The sequence below is a fragment of the Malaclemys terrapin genome, chromosome 4 (genome assembly GCF_027887155.1).
Source record: "Malaclemys terrapin pileata isolate rMalTer1 chromosome 4, rMalTer1.hap1, whole genome shotgun sequence".
Lineage (NCBI taxonomy): Eukaryota > Metazoa > Chordata > Testudines > Emydidae > Malaclemys > Malaclemys terrapin.
In genome coordinates, this window is record NC_071508.1 from 137,955,812 (window position 1) to 137,974,658 (window position 18,847).

Here is an 18,847-nt window from a genome sequence, read left to right on the forward strand (position 1 = left end):
TAGAGAGTCCTGCAGATTTTGAGAGAGGGTATTTGAAGAAAATTTTGCTAGAAAAAACAAAGCTAATGACTGCTGCCATGTGTTGTGATCTTGATAAAGTGTATTGCACAGTTAGTTGACCATTAATGGCCCGAAATACATCTGATACTAGCACTGGCTTATTCTTACATATCAGTAGTTTGACAGATACTGAGACTGAGACAACATTTTGATGGCTCTAAAACAAAAATTTGACTTCTAAACTATTTAATTTATTTATTTACTTACTTCAGATAACACTTATTTTCCTAAAATAAGTATATGGTACCAGAGAATTTCAGTTTAAGAACATCTTCTGATAAATTAATTAAATATGCCTCTGATTTTTAAATAGCAAAATCCTAGATTTTACAAATAACCATTTAGCAGTAACTAGAATGACAATAACAAAACCTTTTTGTTATATAATATATTCAGCAACAAAGTGGGATGAAAGTTAGGCCAAGGCTGACTGCTTTCAAAAATCCCATAGCTAAATTTTGGGAGAAGTGAAAGTATCCTCTTTTAAACAAGACTTTTTCTTAGCAATGTTTCAAATTACAATTAATGATGTTCTTAAGTATTCACAGCCGGAGCAAATCAGCTTGCTCTGTGACATAGTGAACAATAAACAACAACTTCTGGCCTTTAATAAGGCCCAGCTTGTATTTCCATGTGAGGCATTTATTTTGGATCAATTGACATGCTTTCAGAACTCATTCTTACTATTTATTTTTGTTGTGTATGTATATATCCGCTTTGTTTGCAATCAAAGACCTGATCTGTCTCTCACTAAAGTCAATGGGAGCTTTCCATTGAGTTTAAAACAGATTTTAGATCTGTTTAAAACAGATTTTAGACCAGCTAACTTTGTTATATTCTTTTGGATTAAAAGAGAGCCTCCACTAAGGTCAATGGAAGCATAGTTAAACCAGTCCTGAGTGCTTTTGAAAATCTGAAATTCAGTGTGGAATGTACTTGTTGTCTTTCCCCATTTTTGGATTCAGGTAAAACCGTGGTAGAAAAAAATAATGTAATTATGTAACTTTTTTTGTCTCAGGTTCAAGAAGAGAACGTTGTGGGTATCGTATCATACGCCGTCATCGTAATGCAGAAGATCAAGTGCATTGCACTGGCAAAGCTAAAAAGAATAGTGAAAATACAACCCGAGTGAAAGAAATCCTTCTTGGTTCACTCAGTCCTGAGCAGTTTGTTTTAACGTTACTTGAAGCTGAACCTCCTAATGTGTTGCTGGTGAGTCGCCCCAGCAAGCCATTTACAGAAGTCTCCATGATGATGTCATTGACAAAACTTGCAGACAAAGAATTGGTTCACATGATTGGTTGGGCCAAGAAAATTCCTGGTAAGAATTTCAAAAACTATTTTTTTCCATAGAAATTTTGTACTAAGTACAAATACCTCTACCATAAATATTAATCCATTGTTTAGATTCTGAGGTAGAAGCAGTGTGGTGATAAATTTGTAGGTTCAAGGCCTTAAGATTTTACTTTTAAAATGGCAGTGGAAAACTTACAAATTCTGCAACAAAAAAAGTGAAAATTCTGTGCACAATATTTTAAAATACTGCAGAATTCTGCATATTTAATTTGTCAAAATCACACCGTATAATCACACCAGTTTCAATTATTTTTGGTCATTTATTTCAAAGTACCTATCAGCAAGTGTGTCTGTAACAATATAGACAACAAAAAAAGATTCAGGAAATGTTTTTTGACAAATAGATTCCTTACTAGGCATATTAATACAGAACTCTGAGTAATAATTCATTAAAGCTACAGTACAGAACTGTATTTCCCGCACCCTTCAGAAGCAGTGCAAAGGCTTGGGGGAGTCAGGGGTAATGGAGGGGGAAGTAATTGCTGGGAAGGAGCCTGGGCGTGAACTTGGAGGGTTGTTGGGTATGTGTAGGAAAAGTATGGAACAGGTTTTTTGCGGGGCAGGGAAGGATTGTTAGGGAGCTTCCCCCCTGCAGACCCCGGCTGACCCCTAGCCTCTTGCATTCAGTTAGGTACATCTTTCACTGTCCCTATGTCCCCTTGCATCCTCATGTCTCCTTGCATCCCCTGTCCACATGTGTCCCTCCACCCCCACGCAGCCACCCCCCTGTCCCCATGTGGCCCCGCATCTCCCTCCTCTTTATAGCCCTGCACCTCCATTCCCATTCAGCCCCTGCCCCAGTCTGTCCTACCTGACTAGCCCTTATGACCCCCTGTCTGTGACTCCCCAGCAGACCCATGCTGTCTGTCCCCCGTAGCCCCTGTCTTCTGACCTGGCCCAACAGGTGCTGTGAAGAAGGTAGGCTATTTCTTCTTCGAGTGCTTGCTCATATCGATTCCAATTAGGTGTGCGTGTGCCGCATGCACGATCGTCGGAAGATTTTACTCTAGCAACACTCGGTAGATCAGCTGAGGCGCCCCCTGGAGTGGTGCCTTTATGGTGCCGGATTTATACCCCAGCCAACCCAGCGCTCTCTCAGTTCCTTCTTACTGCCCGTGACGGTTGTTGGAACTGTGGAGCGTGGCTTAGCAGAACTCCACTTCCCTAGCTTCTAGTGTAGCACTCGTTTATAGTTGTAAATAGTTTTAAAAGTCGTTATTAGTTCTTTAGTAGTAGTTAATAGTTATTCTTCGTGTAAATAGTAGTTGGGGGTAAGGGGCTTCTCCCCTTCCCTCCTTCCCGGTACCCGGGCTGATGCCTAGGTCTCTGGGTTTCAAACTGTGCTCGGCCTGCCTTAAACCAATGCCTACGGGAGACCCCCACGACTCCTGCTTGAAGTGCCTGGGGGAATCTCATCAATCCGATAAGTGCAGCATTTGTAAGGCATTCAAGCCTTGGACTAAAAAGGAGTGGGACTTTCGCTTGAAGCAGCTCCTTATGGAAGCGGCACTTATCCTGATGTCCTTGGCTCCGTGCCAAGACTGAGTGCCGACTTTATCAGTTCGAAGCACGCCTGCAGCACCGGAGGCTCTCCTTTAATCCAAAAGGGTCAGCACCACGTCCGGACACTGACAAAGACTCCTGGCACCGGATGTCTCTGGCACCTCTACCAGCGTGGTGCTGCTCGCTGTCTCCAGGACCGAGGAAGCAGCATAAACAACCTGCTGTTCCCTTGCAGTTGCTGGCACCGCCTGCGTCTCCCTCGGAGCCACGTCCCGTGTTGGACTGTCCCGCAAAGGCACCAACCCCGGTACCGTTGACACCTGCGCCACAAGGGCCGTTGAGTCCGGTGCACTTAAGCTCCCTGGTGCGTACCGTGGTTGAGCTTGGGCTGCCGTCCACTCCGGAGACTTTCTCCACGGCATGCGACCTGATTGCGCTCACCGAGCCAAGACCGTCGCAACCTTCGGTACCGCCGGTACGGGCTGTTCCCTCAAAAGGAAAGCCCTCCATGCTGCGTCCTCCATCGCAGATCACCATCTCGTCGCCGGTCACACTCGCGGTGCTGCTCCGCCTCGCGAAGATCTTCTTCCCAGTAGGGTCAGTTCTGGTCCAGCTCCTGGAACCGATGCCGACGCCGGTCTGAGAGCCGATCTACTCAGAGTCGATCCCAGCACCGTTCCGCCCATAGATCTTCGTTGAGGTCCAGATCTGCCTCCTGGCACCGATATGACTGCCGGTCCCGCTCAGGATCGTGGTACCGCTCGAGACCACGACACCGATCTCCACCTCCGTGGTGCGGTACCACACAACAAGGTGACCCAGCATATGCGCTCGGCTCCACCTTGGCCGTCCCGTCCCACCTCGAGGTCGTCCCAGGCAGAAAGTGGCTACCATGTCCAGGACCAAGATGCGGATGGTGCTAGCCAATGGCACGATGATGGACAGGATCCTGGTCAGGGACCTCCGCAATGGTCCTTTTGGACCCCTTGGGCATACCATCAGGCCCAAGGTGTCCCCTTGGGGGCTTCTCGCTCTGCCCACTTGGAGCCCCTGGTACTGGAGGCCACTGTGAGTCGCCCTGCCCTGGGTGTTTCGTAGGCGACAGCTCTGCCCTCATTTCAGGCCCATGCCATTAGCATGGTGGACCTACGGTTGCCGGACCCTCCCCAGCAAGACCTTCCCCAGGACTTGTTAGTCTCAGGAGTATCCTCTTCGTTTTCACCCAACGAGGCGGTGGCGGGTACGTCCTCCTCTGACCCCCCAGCTATAGACCTCTGTGCCCACCAGGAGTTGCTCCACAGGGAGGCACAAAACATGAGCCTCCAGGTGGAGGAGGTGGTGGAGGTCGAGGATCCTGTAGTGGACATTCTGTCTGCTGACACCACGACCAGAATAGCCTTGCCCTTTATCCGGACTATCTAGGCTAATGCCACTACAATCTGGCAATATCCAACCTCTATTCCTCCTACTGCCAAAGGGGTGGAGAGGAAGTATTTGGTCCCCTCCAAGGACTACGAATAATTGTATATTCACCCCCAGCTGTGCTCCCTCATTGTACAGTCTGTTAACAAGAGAGAAAGACACGGCCAACAAGCTCCTGCTCCTAAATCCAAGGACGCTAGACGCCTAGATTTATTTGGGCGCAAAATTTACTCTACTGGCGGCTTACAGCTCAGAGTGGCTAACCAGCAGGCCCTCTTGAGCCGCTACAATTATAATACCTGGAACTCAATGCAAAAATTCAAAGAGTTTATTCCTCAGGAGTCCAGGAAGGAGTTCGGGGCCCTACTAGGGGAGGGCAAGAAGGTAGCCAGAACATCTTTGCAAGCCTCAATAGGTGCGGCAGACTCGGCGGCTAGGACTCTAGCCTCAGGCGTAGCTATGCGCCGCATCTCGTGGCTACAGGTTTCCGGTCTCCCACCAGAACTCCAGCAGACTATTCGGGACCTACCCTTGGATGGCCATGGTCTGTTTTCAGATAAGACTGACTCCAGACTTCAGAGTCTGAAGGACAACGGGGCCATCATGCGTTCACTGGGCATGCATACCCCGGTGACGCAACGTAGGCCCTTCCAACCCCAACCACAGCGCACCTACCCTAATCCCTGGCCAAGACAGAACTTCTCTAGAAGACGCGGCCAGGGTGGTAGGCGGAGACAGTCTGGTCCTCAGACGGGCCAGAACCAGGGCCCCCCCAAACCATCAGCAGGGTCCAAACAAAATTTTTGAAGGTGCGCCCGAGGGTGGAGCACCAGTCTCCTTCCAGGATCCTTCCCCGCCTTTCAACAACTGCCTCTCCTATTTCCTCCCTGCGTGGTCCCGTATAACGTCAGACCGCTGGGTCCTACATACGGTGGAAAGTGGATACCGCCTTCAGTTTTTCTCCCCCTCCACCACCTTCCCTCCTCGTCCCTCTTCAGGGACCCCTCTTACGAGCAACTCCTTCTACAGGAGGTGCAAAACGCTCCTAGCTATCGGAGCTATAGATATGTTTCAGTTATTGGTAATGCAAAGAACAAGTATTAAATCATAACCTTATTTGTTCTGGCCTAGAAAATCCACAGTTTTATGCCAACCCTGTCATTATGACCTACCGCTTTTCTCTCTTTTTTTAATTCTTACAAAATCAGAATGTAACTGATCACAAATCTCTGTTCAAGAAGGGCCCAGGAGAACAATAGGAACAGTTTTGCCAGTAAAGCTGTGAAACAACGGATTTTTCACTTCAGAAAAATTTTTCAAGTTGAACTGAAAACAAAATATTTCAAAACTTCTAGCAAATTGAAAAGTCAAAAAATTAATTTCAGGTTGAATTAAATGCTTTGTCTTTTGACTCAATCAAAACATTCTGTTTTGGTTTTTACTATTTAAAATGTTTTTGAATTTAAAAAAAATATTTTATTTGGAACTAAAAAATTTGAAACCTTTTGTTTAGAAAACGTTGAAACAGAATTTTTCATTTTTTTGGAATATATTTTAGGTTTTAAGTAACAGAGGGGTAGCCGTGTTAGTCTGAATCTGTAAAAAGCAACAGAGGGTCCTGTGGCACCTTTTAAGACTAACAGAAGTATTGGAGCATAAGCTTTCGTGGGTGAATGCCCACTTCATCAGACGCAAGATCTTCACCCATGAAAGCTTATGCTCCAATACTTCTGTTAGTCTTAAAGGTGCCACAGGACCCTCTGTTGCATTTTAGGTTTTGTTTTTTTTAACTAAAACAGTTAAGTAGAACTGACACAAATTTATGAAACATTTCAGTGTTAACAAATATACACTTTTTGTTGAAAAATAATTTTGGTTGAAAAATTTCATCCAGATCTACTCGCCAGTCTAAGTGGCAGATCATTGACAAAGTTGTATGAAGAGGCTTGCCTTCTCTTTGGCCACATTGTTTAGCATATACTAAGCCAATGACTGTAGTCCCTCAGTTTCCTGAGAACTAAATTCACCAACAGAATAGTAGCTAAATAAAAGAAACATTTAAACAATAAAGGAACACCGAGATACAGCATCATAGGACTCAACCAGGCAAACACTTATCTTCAAGCATAGTGCTTACTACTAAGAGTCCCAGTAAGACTACTGTAGGACTACTAGTGGTAGTGAGTATGACATCTGGTGGTAAGTGTTTGCAGGATTGAGTTTATGATTGAGAGATGAACTAGATGGTGAGAACTCATGGCAAGATGAAGAAAGAAGATTAGACTGAGAACTGAGACTTGTATGTCCTGATGCTGAATGTCTAAACCAGGGATCGGCAACCTTTGGCACACAGCTCGTCAGGGTAAGCACCCTGGCAGGCTGGGCTGGTTTGTTTACCTGCCACGTTCGCAGGTTTGGCCAATCGCGTCTCCCACTGGCCGTGGTTCGCCGTTCCAGGCCAATGGGGGCGGTGGCCAGCACATCCCTCGGCCTGCGCCTCTTCCCGCAGCCCCCATTGGCCTGGCGAGCCACGTGCCAAAAGTTGCTGATCCCTGGTCTAAACCATTCACCCTTATTCCTAGTGGTGTAAAATATGTGCAAATTTAAGGAAGAGAACGCTAAACAGTGATTCCTATTGTGCATCAGTATGTTTTGTTACTGTTCGGGTTGATTGGAGAAACTGCAGAACTGTACTCCATTGGAATATGTGGTTCTGTCGAAATTACACATTTTGCAAAATTAGGTTAATTTTATTTTGGGGACAAGTTCCAATGTGTTTAGAAAGAAATGTATGTTTTGTTTTGTTTTTTTCAAATGCATTTTCTCTAACTATTGTATTTAAAGCATTTAAAATAATCTGAAAAAAATAATTTTTTTCACAGAGAATTATGAAATTTTCAGTTTTCAATCCAGTTTGAATAGAGCCAAATTTTAAAATTTCAAGTCCTTCATGGAACAGAATTTTAATTGCAGCTCTGATTACTATATTTTGTTACTGAGTTTTTGTTTGGTTTGGTTTTTGCGTACTAGTAGTGTCTTTATTTTCAGAGCATTGCAAATCTTGGGGATATTCCAACTACAAGAAAAAAGTTAAGGCAATTAGAAATCATCATACAGATCCTAGAAGCATTATCAGAGTATTGTGTATGTTATTTTTACTAATTAGCTTGTGTCTTATAGAATAAAAATAGACCATTAGTTTTAGAACAATGCAGAAAATAGAAGTGACATTAAATTGAATGCATTTCCAATTCTGAGTGCCCAACGCTACCTCTTGTGATAGCTAACACAACTTTTACTTGTTATCTTATTTTATCACTCAAAGTAGAAGTGACAGTAATGGGTAGGTGCATTATATTAGTTACTTTCCTAGATGGCAAGCTATAGCTGCTTTTCATAAGTATTTTTTTAAATTAATATTTTCTTTAATTCGAATATGTTTTTGTATTTTTTAGGTTTATTTTTGGTCATATTGTTCTATTGTGACTGCAATTTGCCACACTGGCTTTTCTCTATTGCAGAATATATTTTTGGTGTTAGTGGGTGTGATCAAGCTGAAATATTTTTCTCAGTTTAGCGGCATAGAAATCTTCAAATTATTTTTGCTTTTAAAGTTTAAATTCTTTTTAGGTTAGCTAGTTTAACTTAGTAGTGATCAGGAACTGTACTGTTCACTGTTGTCTACTTCTGCTATGTTCTTTTTCATATAGATTCAAAGGCCAGAAGGGACTATTGCTCATATCTTGAATACTGTGTGCAGATGTGGTCACCCCATCTCAAAAAAGATATATTGGACTTGGAAAAGATTCAGAAAAGGGCAATAAAATGATTAGGGGTACAGAATGGCTGCGGTATGAGGAGAGATTAATAAGACTGGGACTTTTCAGCTTGGAAAAGAGACGTCTAAGGGAGGATATGATAGAGGTCTATAAAATCATGACTGGTGTGGAGAAAGTAAATAGGGAAGTGTTATTTACTCCTCCTCAAAACACAAGAACTAGGGGCCACCAAATGAAAGTAATAGGCAGCAGGTTTAAAACAAACAAAAGGAAGTATTTTTTTCACACAACGCCCAGTCAACCTGTGGAACTCCTTGCCAGAGTATGTTGTGAAGGCCAAGACTATAACAGTATTCAAAAAAGAACTAGATAAGTTCATGGAGGCTAGGTCCAGCCAGGATTTGCAGGGTTGGTGTCCCTAGTCTCTGTTTGCCAGAAGCTGGGAATGGGCAACAAGAGATGGATCACTTGATGATTACCTGTTCTGTTCATTCCATCTGAGGCACCTGGCATTGGCCACTGTCGTATGACAGGATAGTGGGCTAGATGGACCTTTGGTCTGACCCAGTATGGCCGTTCTTATGTTCTTATTGTGATCATCTAATCTGACCTCCTGTATTACACTGGCAATAGAAATAGGCTGACTAGAACTCATTCCCACTATATACCATTGAGTTCCATAGCTTAGTAGGACTTTTGAAATAGGGTGACCAGAAACAAACACAATATTCCAGGTGAGAGTGTACCATTTCATTTATATAGTGGCATTAGAACATTTTAATTTTATAATGGCATCTTATTTATTATTCTGCAAATTTTGTTTTTGTGTATTTGGGGTGGGGTTTTTTTTGGTATGCTTTTTTGACTGCCACTGTACATTGATCAAAAGTTTTTTCCTTTCACTGTCTAAAGTGACAGGTCCTATTCCTGCATGGTTACAGTTAATTTACAACTCAGCAAAGTGATGCACATTTTCTTAACTTTGATATGTGTCCCTATGATTTTTCTTAGTCTTCTCTGGCTTTGACTGACCTAAATCTTCATTTAGAGAAGACACATACAAGGGGGCACACAATAGAAGTATACAAAATACCAAATTATATAGATAAGACTCTGTGCGATAATTGGATCCAGATTCTGTGACACTGGCAGTAATTCTATATCAGCTGAAAATTAAAAATCAATGTTTTTATTAAATTAAATATGAAAAAAAATTATATAATCCATACAGTAGCCAGTGTTGTTTATTTTGATATTAAGTTTGATTTGTTGTTGCCACAACCCAAGTTTTCATTATTTAAAATCTATATTTTTAGACCTCATGACATAATTGTGTCTCCCTGAGTCTGCAGACTGCCTGAAACAATAGCTCTGAAAAGCATGAGCTGCTCCATTTATCACCATGGAATGTTAACACTGAACTGCAGATCACTTTAACAAAAACAGACAGCTACTGTGCTTTATGCGTAATCCCATACTGCCTCCCATAACAGAACAGATTCCAAAAGCCCCAACTGCCCATTCCATAGCTACCAAAACCTCCAGCTTCACCCTGACAACTTCTACAAAGCCGTCATTTTCAATTAAAAAATATATCTCACTTATTGAAAACAAATGTTCTAGAGCACAACCTGCAGCAAGCAGTGAATTTCACAGCATATTCCATGGCAGAAGAATCCTAGAAAACATGGGACCCTGGGTCTAGAGAAGGTAAATTGGAAGCTCCTATTTTTCCCTTTCTCTTACTATAAGAAGGGGCTATTGAATGAAATTGAAAGGCAATACATTTAAACCTTACACAAAGGGAATACTTTTCACAAAATGTATAGGAACATGTGGAACTTATTACTACTATACATCAAGTCCAGTAGTTGAGTAGATTTAAAAAAAGGAATTGGGCATTTTTATGAATAATGAGAATATCCACAGATATATTAGGCAGGATAACAAGAACCTAAGTGGCTATAAAAATCTCATGATATAAAAATCTAATACAACTGATTGAAAAGGGTTAGGAATAAACTGCATCTATGGTCAGGTTACTTCATGATTTTCCACTGTGGGGTTTTAGAGGAATTATGGGTGTTTGTTGGGAAGTCACGCACTTTGTTTAGGTGCGCAACTATAAATACCCAGGTTTGACAAGGCTTAAGCTTGGTTGTGAACACGGGTGCACTGAGATTAGACCACTGGTCTGGTTCCTTGTTCCGTTTGTCCCTCCTTGATTTTTGAGCCTCATTACATTTGACCATCCTTTTGTTTCTTCCATTTTTAATTCTCTTTGTGTATTCTCTCCCCTTCTGTTTATCTCTGTTTTTCTGTTTCTTAATCATCCTCTGTACCCGAGCAGTGTCCTATTAGGAGCAGCAGCGGAGGATCAGTTCCCCAGTAGGAGCAGTAGAATGTAATGTAATGAGTTACACTCTGCTACTGCTTCTTCTGTTCCTTTGTTGCTGCTAATAGAAATTTACCTTGCACAGAGAGGTGTGTAGACCTAGAGCTGCCTCTGTGCATACAGAGGAATTTCATCCTATATGCAAAAGCAGTAACACAAGTATGATTCTTCATGATTTTAAAACTGTTTTGTGGTGAATTTTCTCCACAACATATAACTTGTGACTATTTTCTTCTAGTGTCTGAGATATTTTCTGTGCTTTTTTTTTTTTTAAAAAAAAAATAATGAAACAGATAGGTGGACATGTCTGATGTTACTATTTCATTGTTTTAGGCTTCATAGAGCTCAGTCTGTATGACCAAGTGAGGCTTTTGGAGAGTTGTTGGATGGAAGTTTTAATGGTGGGTCTGATGTGGAGGTCGATTGATTATCCTGGCAAGCTAATTTTTGCACCAGATCTTGTATTAGACAGGTGAGGAAAAATATAAATTAGTCTCTTCTGATGTATGTTTATTTTCAGCATATGGTAAAAGGGAGCATATAGCCATTAGGGATACTATTAACATTTCACATTTGAAAGTAAATGATACTGTAAAAATAATGTTATGAGGTTCCTAATCTCTCCAGAAGGAACTCTAGACAAAAATAATACTGTCAGGTGGATCAAACTTGTGAGTTCCTTAATAATTCCTGTCATAAATAACTATTTTCAGAGTAGCAGCCGTGTTAGTCTGTATCCGCAAAAAGAACAGGAGTACTTGTGGCACCTTAGAGACTAACAAATTTATTAGAGCATAAGCTTTCGTGGACCACGAAAGCTTATGCTCTAATAAATTTGTTAGTCTCTAAGGTGCCACAAGTACTCCTGTTCTTTTTATAAATAACTATGTTCAACATATCAGTATTTGTTGATTTCTCTAGTGGCTGTCCAGCACTCTAGACACTTACCAAATTTTTAAAAAACACAATTTAAAAATCGTTTTTGTAGCTACTAGATTCCCCCAAGAAAGACTAGACATGTTATCAAAACATAACATATATGATCCCCACCTAAATATACTTTTATAGCATCTTCTCCATTTGCAGTATCATTACAGTACACAAATTTTTCTAAATATGGCAAAAATAACAGGCTTTGCAATGTTAGTGAAGTAGGAATAGCTGTGTGTCTGTGTGCTATGTAAATAAAATAAACTCTGAAAACTTTTCTTTAGTTGAGTTAATTCTATATGTTACAAGTGACCATATTGCCATTTTCAGGCATCCGCATAGCAGTGTGTGCCAGTTGGATGGGATGTAATATGAACAATTCTCTGCGAGACCTAATCAGAATTTGAGCAGGTTCCCAAAGGTGAAAAGTCAATGAAGTAATCTACTCTCCTACCTGGCCCTAACATATTGTTTCTTAAGCACTTTGCACCTATGGGGAAAAAAAGCAAAAATTCAGATCTGTAACATTAATGTGCCTGAGTGAGATACAAAGCATCATCTTATAGGCTGCAGATAGTTAAAAGGCAATATTGGTTCTGTAGCAAAGGAAACAAATTCTGTTTCCAAATGATATGGCATAAATGTTGATTTACTTACATAAAAATCATTTCAAGGATATGCTTTGTTCAAGACAATACTAAAGAAATTACTAAGAAAAGTGTGTTACACATTGGATTTTTTATAGAAGCAGGTATGTTCTGAATATGGATTGCCTGTTGTATACATTCCCTCATCTCAGCAAGGTAGGGCAGAGTTTGGCTCAGCAGACATTAAGGGTATTCTGTAAATTAAAACAAAGTTTTCAAGAAGTTATATGTGGTCTGTGATCTGATTTTTATGGAGATCTTCAGCTACTGTAGGAAATGTACCTTCTCAAACAAATAGTTATTTGTAAAGTTCACTTTTCTCTTTTAAATCAATGATAGCTTGTCCTTCAAATCCTTCCTTAAAATTTTCCTTTGTCGTGATGCCTACAAAAAAACTTGACCACATGCAGTTAGTGAGCTGAGATCACTGTTGATCATGCTGACCAATATTGTCTAATTGTTTCCTTGTACTCCACTGTCTCTATTTCCATCTGTTGTCTCTTTTCTTATACTTAAATTGTAAACTCTTTTGGGCAGGGGGATCATCTCTTTGTTCTATGTTTATATAGGGATGAGGGGAAATGTGTAGAAGGAATTCTGGAAATCTTTGACATGCTCCTAGCCACAACATCAAGATTTCGAGAGCTGAAATTACAGCACAAGGAGTATCTGTGTGTCAAGGCTATGATTCTTCTCAATTCCAGTGAGTACACATTTTCCCTTGAGGTATGTCAAGTTGTGCTGACTATTTAGGGGAAAAATCTATGTCTAAAATTGGCAAAAATATCAAAGGACACATGAAGCATTGAAAAAGAATGAAAAAAAAAATAGAAAGTGCTTTTTGTTGCTAACATTTTAATGGCTTTATGTCTGGTATATTCAGTCAAGTCCTAGGTCATATTATTATTATTAGATATTTTTGGGCTGCATTCTAGGGTAAAAGCTGGTAAAGGGACTCAAAAGTCTGTACGCACTCTTCGGGGAGTGGAGTTTATGGCCCACAGAAGGGTCAGGGGCTTGTCCTTTTAAATTGCTGGAGCCTGCTGATCAGTGGGAAATTCTGCTCCTATCCCTCTGGATCAGGAGCATTTGTGATGTGGATAAGCCCCTCTGGGCTGCTGTCTGTCTCTTTGCTCCCTTGATACCATTTTTTTTTATTATAATTCACCAGCAGAAATAATTTAAAGCATTCAGCTGATCTGCAAAATGTTTTTGGGAACTACATCCCTGGTTTAGGAGTAGCAGCCGTGTTAGTCTTTATCCGCAAAAAGAACAGGAGTACTTGTGGCACCTTAGAGACTAACACATTTATTTGAGCATGTTCTGTATTGGCCCTGTTCTTGGTAGACTTCACTGTAATCATTTCATCCCAGAGTCCATCCTGTAGTGATGTGTCCCAAAACAACATCTGTATAAACAAAATGATATTGTTTATATCTACTATTTTCAGTATGTAGTGTGACAAAGTTCCTTCTCTATCTTGGTGGGTCCTGCGCTTATTGGCAGATTTTCTTGCCTCAGAGATTCACCATGTGGGTTGGGGAACAGCCCAGAGACCTTCCCCTGTGGGCGAACCCACAGTCCAGGTCAATTGGGAGGTTTGGGGGGAACCCAGGCCTGCCCTCTACTCCGGGTTCCAGCCCAGAGCCCTGTGGACTGCAGCTGTCTATAGTGCCTCCTGTAACAGCTGCATGACAGCTACAACTCCCTGGGCTACTTCCCCATGGCCTCCTCCAATCACCTTCCTTATTCTCACCACAGGACCTTCCTCCTGGTGTCTGATAACGCTAGTGCTCGTCGGTCCTCCAGCAGCACACCCTCTCACTCTCAGCTCCTTGCGCTTCTTGCTCCCAGCTCCTCACACTCACACCACAAACTGAAGTGAGCTCCTTTTTAAAACCCAGGTGCCCTGATTAGCCTGCCTTAATTGATTCTAGAAGCTTCTTCTTAATTGGCTCCAGGTGTCCTAATTAGCCTGCCTGCCTTAACTGGTTCTAGCAGGTTCCTGATTACTCTAGTGCAGCCCCTGCTCTGGTCACTCAGGGAACAGAAAACTACTCATCAAGTGACCAGTGTATTTGCCCTCTACCAGACTCCTGTACCCCACTGGTCTGGGTCTGTCACAGTAGCCTCAGGATAATTCTGAAGGGGAATCAGAGATACTTATGTCCGGCTGTTGTCTATCCATAAATAAGTAAAATACCAGTATTTTAACAGAAAACAGAATTTTATCCTTTTATTTAGCAAGTTTGTCAACACATTTTCTTAAGAGTCTTGCTCATCTAATAATCTAAATATGTGATCAAAACCATTTCACAAGTACAAAAAAGTCAAGCTTGTTAAAAAATTATTCAGACAAACAAAAATGTGATGGTTGTAAAACAGCCATGTTAGAAAAAAGCTAGCCATTTAAATGGTAAAATTAAATGAGATACCATTGAAGAGAACTCAGTACTGCCTCCTAAATCTCTGTGTGGGCTTAAAAACCATAGGTATTCACAAGTGCTCATATTATTGGTACAAGGCTCCTTCCATTTCATTTGAGGGCAAAACAGAAGGGGGACATAATCTCCTGTCAACATGCATAGGGTGATGGGCTGGCATGATCTTTTTTTAAACATGGAAGCATTTAAGGTAGAATTTTTAAAAGCATCTACTTGATTTAGAAGCACAAGTCTATGGTACTTAGACTCCTAAATCACTTATCTGCCTTTGAAAATCCCACCCTTAGAGAGAGATCATTGATCTCTGATACCAGGCAGAGTACTTTCTGGGGGTAGGGCTGTGGGGCTATTATTTTTCTTTCTTTTTCTTTTCCTTTCCTTTGGGACTCACTGCCTTAAATAATTATTTTCTTACAGGGTCCTTACATGGTCAGGGTGTTTCAGGTATCTTGTGTAAGCGCCTCAGTTTAAACTCAGTAATCATATCCCATGCCTGTATGATTTTTTTTTTTTTTTACAAGGCCAGCCTAGACAAGGACAAGAAGAAAGACATAAATACAGTGCTGGGAATTTTGGGAAAGGACAATCTTAGTAAATCTTGAAATTAGATGTATGTTTAATTTTACAAATGTTGAATATGTGATAACTATGCTGTGGGTAGTCTGTTAATCCTTGAAGGCACCAGCTCTATGGCAGTCTGTTAGACAAATCTCCCATTCAAGTCTGTGGAAGATTTTCCAGCATACAGGCTGCATAACTGGCCTGAAAGTGATTGCTATCATAATGTTGAAATGCCCATTTAGAAATTGGGATTTTTAAATTGTTTCAGTGGATTAAGAAAATTATAGTTAAAAAAAAAAAAATCTTGCAGTCCTTACTTTGGGGATGCTTCCATTTAAATTACAGTAATGAGGACTGCAGGATTTAGCCCATAGTTTGATACTGTGTGCTTCCATGTAACTTCTTGGGTGAAATGGTGTACTGGTATAGCTTTTGGCATTAAAATATTTCATGTCAATGCATGACAAATTGCAGACAGGAATATGGATGCTATGGATAGACATGACAGATTTTAAGTTTAGATTTCTTTTCTATGCTCTGAAAGCTTTTTTGTTTAAAAATGACTGGCCATTGTTTTCTAATTTTTATTTATCCAATTGAGAGCATCTGACTTAGGCTACTTTGTCCCTTTATGCTGTAGGACAAAGTATTTTTTTTAATATCTCTGCATATAGTTGGTAAACACTGAATGCTAGATTTAAACTTCCCTAATGACACTGCTCTACAGCCAAAATGCTTCTGAAATAAATGTAGTCAAACTTTACTAATTCTGGGTCACTGAGAACGAAAATGATGCTTAAAATTGTTGATTGGCTCTAGTTTTCAAGATATGCTATTGGGTCAGTATATACGACCCTTGACTTGGGAATGACGGAGGATAAGTGAGTTATAAAGGGAAGGGATCTCAATTTAAACAAGAAATGACTAAAATACATCTTTGATTGGATCTATGAATAAATCTATGACTGGGTTTGGACAGTACTTGCTTTTTAGGCAAAACAGTGAATGATGCAATCTGAGGCTGGTATTGCGTCAGACATGATACGAATTGCATCATGTTATTCCTAGAAGTCATGGATGATGCAATCATAACGAAGCTTACATCACTCTGCTGAACAAATTGCCCTATATCAGCTCTAGAAATCATACAGTGTCGTGCTCTCTTATTTGTCAGTGTTTGATTTTTGCAAAGGGACACATTTCTGTTTAGCCAAAGTGAGCAGAGATGCCTCGTACTTGTGTGAACAGTGCAGATAACTTCTGCTATGTTTGTGGTGAAGTGACTTTTGCATCCCAAAAGTGCAGTATAACCAGTATGGTTAAGAAAGCCTATCACCTTTATTTTGACTGCAAAATTGGAGATCACGACAAGAGGTGGGCCCCACACATATGCTGCAACACTTGTGCAACAAATCTTCGCTAGTGGTTGAACAGGAAAAGGAAATCTATGCCTTTTGCAATGCCAATGATTTGGAGAGAGCCAACAGATCATACCAGCAATTGTTACTTCTGCATGGTGCCTCCAGTTGGGAAAGATGTGTCAAAGAAGAAAAAGTGGACTGTGCATTATCCAAACATTCCAAACGCCCAGTACCCCACGGAGAAGGACTGCCGGTTCCTGATGCACCAGAATCATTCTCACTTGAGTCAGACGAGGAAGAGGATGAAACTTCTGGTCCTGAACCATCAATGTCACAGGACCCACATTTTCTCCCATCCTCCTCCTCTGAACCATACCTCATAACACAAGGTGAACTGAATGACCTTGTCAGAGATTTGGAACTACCCAAGAGTAAGGCAGAGCTGTTGGGCTCCAGACTACAGCAGTGGAATCTCCTGGCAGGTGATGTTAGGGTTTCCATGTTCCGTGACCGTCAAAAGGATCTTGTCCCATTCTTCTTCACAGAAGGTGATCTTGTAGCCTGCAACAACATCGATGGTGTGATGGCAGCCCGCAACGTCATTCACGACCCAGATGAGTGGAGACTGTTCATTGATTCATTGAAGACGAGTCTTAAAGCTGTTTTACTGCATAATGGCAATGTTTTGCCATCAATTCCAGTTGGTCTTGCAGTCCATATGAAGGAAACCTATGACAACATGAAACAACTTTTGAGGTGCATAAACTATGACCAACATCAGTGGCAGCTTTGTAGTGATTTGAAGGTTGTTGCTCTCTTGCTTGGTCTGCAGACTGGATACACAAAGTATTGCTGTTTTCTCTGCGAATGGGATAGTCGTGCAAGAGATTCCCACTACATCAAGAAAGATTGGCCACTCCGACAGTCATTGGAGCCTGGGAGGAAAAGTGTTCAGCATCCACCACTTGTTGAATCAAGGAAGATTTTGTTACCACCCTTACACATCAAGCTGGGTCTGATGAAGAACTTTGTCAAGGCCATTAACAAAACACAAGCAGCTTTCAAGTACCTCCGTGGAAAATTTCCAAGGTTAAGTGAAGCTAAGATAAAGGAAGGTGTCTTTGTGGGTCCTCAGATTCGTGAACTTCTTTGAGATGATGCATTTGACCATGCACTGCGTGGCAAGGAAAAGACGGTATGGAAAGCCTTCCAGTTAGTGGCAATAAATTTTCTTGGAAACAACAAGGCAGACAACTACAGGTTGTTGGTGGAAAACCTCCTCAAGGCATACAAAAGCCTTGGTTGCAACATGTCACTAAAGATAAATTTTTTGCACTCTCATCTAGATTTTTTTCCACCGAACTGCGGAGCAGTGAGCAACAAGTAGGCGAGCAATTTCACCAGGACATTGCAACAATGCAGAAATGCTATCAGGGCAAATGGAGCCCATCAATGCTTGCAGGCTATTGCTGGACAGTGACAAGAGATGCTCCATTTAATGAATACAAGAGACAAGCCAAGAAGCGCCGAGTAGACACTAAATAGGACTAAACTATGTACGTAATAGTTTTTTGCCTTTTGTGTCATAATAAATTTTATTTATATAACCCTTTTGCTGATTTTTAAAGTGTTACATAAACAGGACAGGTGAAATATTTATCATGTAAAGCAACCATAAACACATGAAAAGACCTAGGTTTACAATTTATGATTAAAACTCTATCTACACAATATACATAGACATAAAATGTAAAAACTTAAATATCTTAAACAGTAGCCAATCAGTTGTTTTAATTGTCATATTTGAATTCAGCACATCAAAATACATAATAAATAGCACATTTTATCTCTGAAGCAGACGACTTCTCAAAAATTGTAGACCAGTGTGATCAGAGAGGACCATATTATAGATTTAAAACTTGCAAAACAAGCACAGACACTGAGCTACAAAAGCTTCTACTTTTACAAGAGCATCTACACTCTTTGGACCTTATTTGAGGGTCTGGCCCTTTGTCTATGGGCTTGTCTACACTGGCACTTTACAGCGCTGCAACTTTCTTGCTCGGGTGTGAAAAAACACCGCCCTGAGCGCAGCAAGTTTCAGCGCTGTAAAGCGCCAGTATAGACCGTGCGCCAGCGCTGGGAGCCACGCCAGTGCTCTAAAAAACCCACCTCCATGAGGGGCGTAGCTACCAGCTCTGCTGGGACTACACAAGCCATGTTAAAGCGCTGCCGTGGCAGCGCTTTAATATTGCCAGTGTAGACTAGCCTTATGTCTCTGTCTCTCATATGCTGAAGAGTCTATGCTTTTGAGTGAGCAGTGTGATAACAGTACATGGGATAACCTAATAATAATTTGTTGTCCAGATTTTCACAGCAAGTCACCTGT

At 41.2% G+C, this 18,847-nt stretch overlaps 1 protein-coding gene across 1 annotated transcript in view; it reads left to right on the forward strand.

The window, feature by feature from the left end:
• The window catches only part of ESR2 (estrogen receptor 2), a 70,753-nt gene that overhangs the window by 24,093 nt on the left and 27,813 nt on the right, over window positions 1–18,847 (forward strand). The window contains exons 5-7 of the mRNA XM_054026987.1: window positions 1,079–1,381; window positions 10,849–10,987; window positions 12,662–12,795. Of these exons, the coding sequence (XP_053882962.1) occupies window positions 1,079–1,381; window positions 10,849–10,987; window positions 12,662–12,795 (576 nt within the window). The remainder of the gene's footprint in view (window positions 1–1,078; window positions 1,382–10,848; window positions 10,988–12,661; window positions 12,796–18,847) is intronic.